The sequence below is a fragment of the Armigeres subalbatus genome, unplaced genomic scaffold (assembly GCF_024139115.2).
Source record: "Armigeres subalbatus isolate Guangzhou_Male unplaced genomic scaffold, GZ_Asu_2 Contig2036, whole genome shotgun sequence".
NCBI lineage: Eukaryota > Metazoa > Arthropoda > Insecta > Diptera > Culicidae > Armigeres > Armigeres subalbatus.
In genome coordinates, this window is record NW_026942876.1 from 57,996 (window position 1) to 63,995 (window position 6,000).

At 38.6% G+C, this 6,000-nt stretch overlaps 1 protein-coding gene across 2 annotated transcripts in view; it reads right to left on the reverse strand.

The window, feature by feature from the left end:
* LOC134203648 (uncharacterized) overlaps positions 1–5,328 on the reverse strand; it is a 43,589-nt gene extending 38,261 nt beyond the window's left edge. Inside the window, exon 1 of one of the 2 annotated variants that reach the window (XM_062678531.1) lies at positions 4,587–5,328. In XM_062678531.1, coding sequence (XP_062534515.1) covers positions 4,587–4,641 — 55 coding nt within the window. In that variant the 5' untranslated portion in view covers positions 4,642–5,328. The remainder of the gene's footprint in view (positions 1–4,586) is intronic. The other variant, XM_062678533.1, reaches the window with a different exon arrangement.
* Positions 5,329–6,000: the final 672 nt, after the last annotated feature.

Below are 6,000 nucleotides of genomic sequence, written 5' to 3' on the forward strand. Positions count from 1 at the left end.
TGATAAAAAAAAATATGAAAAGTTTTATCGCATGAACGATTTATTGTACTTTCGCAAGGAGAATAAGTTTTTTTTATTCCTTTCTTTATTTGCCTATGTGTTACTTAACCGCTACTGTGCCGAGATCTACTGGGGTATTTTGCTGCCAGAATCCACACAGAATCTATTTTTAGATTTTCCATTATGCATTGTTGTTGTGCTGGTCCATCTCATCGTGAGTCCATTGTGTCCATTTGTCCGTGTCGTCAATCCAATGATCGTTGCATTGTTCGCTTGCCATTTATCCGGAGAAATGCCTCCGAGAAGAACAAGTTGTCAGTCGGTATCAGGCAGCCGTGACGGTGAGGCACGTACCCCAAACGCCACCGTATGGGCTGCGGATCCGGCGACTGACGAGGGTTTGGTGAAGGGGCTGGGAATCGAACCCATGACCATTCGCTTGTAAGGCGAACGTGTAGCCAACTACGGGACCCCCCAGAATAAGTTAAGTTGATTTATTGTATTATCACAGACAAACAGACATAACACTTGTGAAATTCCCATCGCTCACTAATTTACTCGTCAATTTAAATAATCATTAGTTGACCAATCGCTCACTCGCGGCGCGCGCATCGAATTTGCTCTAGTTTGACGTTTGCCCACTACCGCCATCTGGTTCGTGGTTTGCCAAACTTAGTGAAAACAATAGATGTCGTTAGTGTTTGTACGACGATGAATCTGGTGAGTGAATATTCAATGTGTTATGTCTGTTTGTCTGTGGTATTATGTTATACGTATTGCTCTTTTATTTAGGTGAAAATGCACTGCCACCTTTACACAGAACTCTAATCAGTCAGTCTAATTCAGTCAGTTCAGCAGATCCTCCAAATTCGTTTTCGCTTCTTTCCTAATTAATCAGCGCTCTTGGAGATTCTTGGAGATTCATGTCGTCGGCTTCGAAACCAGCCTAAGATTGAGTATTTTACTGTATTTTACTCCATCCAAATCGTGGGTCATCAAAAAGCAAATTATAGTCATTCCATACTGTTCCGACAATCACTCATAAGTATCAACAGGAATGCTAAGAACTAGAGCACAGTGTGATAGATCTTACTCCGTAATGTATCACGATAGATATCTACCCAGCATTACGAAAATAACATTTTACCTCGTGATCTGTTTAGCCGAACGATCTTTTCGACCAAATAACATTTTCAACCAAATGACATATTTGCTCTTATGACCTTTGGTAAAGAGACATTTTTGAGCAAATTACCTGTGCAGTAATGACTTCCACGTTCCACGGCAAAGTGTCATTTTCAGCCAAATGTTCGCTGTTCCGCGAAAGGACATTTTCGGTCGTATGACACGTCCGGCCAATCTCACTTTAGGCTACACTCTTTTCTCACTTCATAGTGAAAGACAGAGTTTAGAACTGAGAAGTAAGACGAAAGATGTCTCGGCTAACCGAGTTTAAACATCTGTTCGGCTAAATGAGTTTTTCGGCCGGGTCCGTTCGGGAAAACAACATTTTCGACCAATTGACTTTTTCGGCTTTATAACCTGCACCTGCACTAAATGCCGAGTTCGCGTTTGCTCGCGTTTTATATTGGACGCTGAATGATCGCGTGATCATAACAGTGTTTGATTCAGCTTAATGCGGTCGATAAATCGATAAATTGTTGCGTATACAAATTAATATTTGACGATCGCATCACTTTGACAGTCACATCACTTATCAGTGAGAATCCAGACCCAACAATACCTACCCATTAACAAATGTTCCTTCCTATGATTTTTGTGAAGACGCAGAGGTGAACAGGGTTTGCAAATAAAAAAAATCATCAACTAATAATCCTTCCTTTTCCCTTTACGCTAAATGCCATCCTTGGCCGAATGGATCAAATGTTTCAATTTCGTTCATAGGTATCGCAAATAAGTTTTTTCCCCACTGGGATTCGGTACATATAGATCCGGAATCGTTGAACCGACATGTACAAACGATAGCACTCTATCTATAAACTTTAAAAACGTCTGAAAATATTAAACAAATCGGTCAAAAATGGAATGAGTAAACATCACTAAAATTTGATTGCGCAAAAGAGTTTGAGGATGAACAGCTTATACTTTCCTTTGGAAAAGGGTGCATTGTTTTCATTTGATAAAACGCACATAGCGCACTATTTACGGAATTAAATTTAACGTGAAAGTGAAAACTACTGATTTAATATCAAAATATTTTTCTGGTTCACTCAAACCTTCAACTTTTTGCTTTGATATTACTTTAACAACGCAGTATTATGCTGTGCATTATATGGCTGAAAAAGTTAGTCTACCATTCGACTTTTGGAAACACGATAAAATAAAGGAAAATTATTTCTACAATGGACTCTATTTCCACAACAGTGATATTTTTATCCTGACATAATGGTTTCTATCGTCTTTTTTACGTGAAAAAATGTAACAACTAATACCTTCCCTAATATCCAACACCGTGGTACTTAAGAAGGTGTCGCTGAATCGGAGCCTCTCATTAAGTACCTAAGTAATGCTGAAGGTGGCTTGGCTCGAATCCCGGTCCGTTCTAGAATTTTTAGCTAGGTTTTTGTTTTGACTTAGACTTACTCGGATACCATAAAAATCATGATGGTCATACTTATGGTGGTAGTTACGCTACATTGACACTTAACTTTAGAATCAACAAGTTAATTTACAGTAAATAGCGGTGGAAGAACTTGGCACACAAAAGTGCGTGGCAGTAATGTCATTTCTAGACCAACATTTGAAAAGGGCGTAACAGCCAAAATTTATTCCTTCTGATTCTTCGTCCACATATATAGCTTTATATGTAGACGAGGAATCAGAAGGAATAAATTTTGGCTGTTACGCCCTTTTCAAATGTTGGTCTAGATTTCATTCTATTTTCCTGCACTGGCTACTTTTTCAAACATGGTATGTCATGGATAATAAATATGATGTCCAGAGGAAATCAATGGGACGGACTTCGCAGAAACCATTTAGGTATGGATGCATAGGAATAGATGAATCATTAAAACGTTTTTTGTTTGTCTTTAGATGTTCTACATTTACATCTTTTTTGCGCTGGGAGAATCTCGAGCTCGGATCATTTGGCTTGGCTTTGGACAACAAATTTTTTTTTTATATCGAGTGATTAAAGCAGCTTATCGAGTTTCATTGCAATTAAAAAATCTCTATTTAAGTAAAAAAAAATTGATTGCCTTTGGATACTAATTGTTTCAGTTATTCGGAAAACATGAAAGGACATTTTTGTCAAAACAGCCACAAACTCATTTGACTATAATTGAAGGGCGTTATGACTTGTGAGGCCAAATACATCGTTGCAGTATTAACCCAGCGAGCAAAGGCCTTGGATTGCCCATCCGGAGATGTCGATTTCGGTGGGAGACATTCTCGGCTTCCTGGGCATAGGTTATCCAATATCCATCAAAGGTACTTGCCACACAAGATATAGATTCATTCATGAAAATTAGTGGGCGTAGAAAAACTGTGGAAATGCTAATAGATAGAAAACTAAATTATAAAGCACGTCAAGTAGATTGTAGAGTCTTTGAAGAAGAATAAGAATTGCATGTTAGATAATTATTAGTGATTTAACTAAATTCACCAATCGTTATTAAACCTGCTCACCACGCTATAAAATGTCATCTCCATATTTTTAAATTAGTTTATCAAAAGCTTTATTTTCAAGCCTGATTTATTTCATATTTTTATAAACCCATGGCAAATGAATGTCAATGACATTTTAAAATACTTCATTCGTACACATATTCAGACAATTCCTAATTTTTTGCCTTTCTGAAGCGATTTTTTTTCTTTATTTACATACACTTAGTGTAAAACAAACAAAATCATCATCTAATCAGTCAAGTATCATATTGCATTTTAATCTTGGTAAATATTTTTTTTTTTCTAAAGTTTTCTGTATGCACTTCCACAGTTAATCATTAACAGCTTTCAATGCCAACACCAATTCGCGATTCTGTACGTTGTGTGATAAACCCAATTATCCACTATGTCGAGAATTTTCCCAATCACTCAGAGATTCGAACCCAACACCTCCGGCTTGCTAATGCCGTGCTTTCACTAACTGGTTTTCATCTGTCACACTTGCCCACTAATTATCTCGCACATACCTTCTAATCATTTTTTTTTCAACACTCCATTCAGTTATTTTATTTCATTCGATAACCTTTCCCATTTGAATCCCCTTTCTAATCAACTGACTCTCACTCATCCAGTAAATGTGTTGACAGTCAATTAACGAAGTAAAAAAAAACACCGGTGAACCTGCATCCGACAATCTTCCCAAACGCTACATGACGGTTTCTTGACAGCTTTCTTCCACCAATTTTTACGTGTGTTAAATTTGCGAATACCTCCGGGAAACGCAATATGCTTCTTGCGATTGCCTTTTTCTTTTCATTACATGTTTTCACCGGTATATATGTACATTTTTCCCCTCGAACGTAAAACTTTTTGGACAGTCAGTGGCAGCTCAATTACCCATCAGATTCCGCGAGGGCGTCCTTACAGCCTATACGCAATGGGAGATAATTCGCACTTACCGCTATTCTCGACCATCATAGCAATAGCCAAAACTGCAAAGATTAGGCACTTCATTTTTTGCGCTTTTCGGTTTCTGTTGACTGTGGCGTGGAAAGTCGTGACCGGCGAAAGCTTTCGAAATTTCTTCTGGCACACACTTTGGGAACAAAAAATCACCACCGGCGCTGTTGAGGTCGTTGGTCGTTATCTTTTGAGTATTTTTCTTCGGGGGGTCGATGGCTGCCGGAGAATATCGCAAGGTCCGTCCAATGTCACGTTCACGGCTCAATGATTGATCGGATACTGATTGCAGCTGCCTTTAAATGATCTCTCCACCTCGTTAGTTGGCAACTTCTGTCAGGTAGATCGTTCGGCTTCGCTTGCAAGACAACCGGCGACGCAAGCTCGTTGCGAATGAGTCAACTAGTCGTCCCGGTACGCTGTCGGTCCGAGTTCATGTACTGACTCACGGTGTGCAGTAGGTTCGATCTGGAGGGCGCGCGCTTAAGTTCCAGCTCAGGTTCGCGAAATTAGCAACGGACGGTTGAACGTTTTTACCAGAACGAACGGATAGGGGACGCGTGGAGAGCAAAGAATTGCTTGGAGGATTTGCGCTCTTGCTCTCCGGGTTTCTTGCCGCTGTGTTATTACGCTTTGTGTGCGATCTTTCGGACTCCTCGGGCTTACACACGCGGTCGCGAATCTCACATTGATTGGGAGAAATGTGTTCCGAGCTGCAGATCAGTCAATCATGGACTGAGGTTTGTGGCGGAGATCTCGGTGATTTTATCAAGATATTTGAGTCTTAGCTGGAGAAGAGACATAAGCCGAAAGAGAAGTTTTCGATAGCCCATCGCTTTGAAGATGCTACTATGTTGGGGAATGAATATATACTAAGTCTTCCTCTAGACTTTTAAAATGAATACTATATGGGAAACTTAAATTAGTTTTTAAAATAAAATATTATTTTTCAGATTCAGCACTGGATTAAAATAATATAAAGAAATTATTTAAATCAGTATATAAAGAACTTAAGTATTATGCTTTTCACATGAATTGGGATTGTTATGATGATAATTTTTCACGAGTGGAACGAATTCTATAATTAGTTTTTCGTAGGCGTAGTTATTTTAGATGTTTCTGTTCCAAAAGGAATGAGTAAAAATTGTTAATTTGTACATGATGCCATTACTGCATGTTCCATTATGACGCATTTTTCTTATAGGTATTATAGTTCGAAATGCTTCGAATGTGCAACAAAATTAACTAAAAACAAATTGCTGAAGTTTTCCAAATTTAACACATTTGAAAATTTTGTATAGATTTAGGGGAAAAAATTCCCATCGATTCGTTAAGCGCAATTTATTCGGCGTGTAGAGTTTTTAGTTAGCGCAAAGGAGTAGGATTGCCGTTTGGAGATGGCAATGTTCCTTT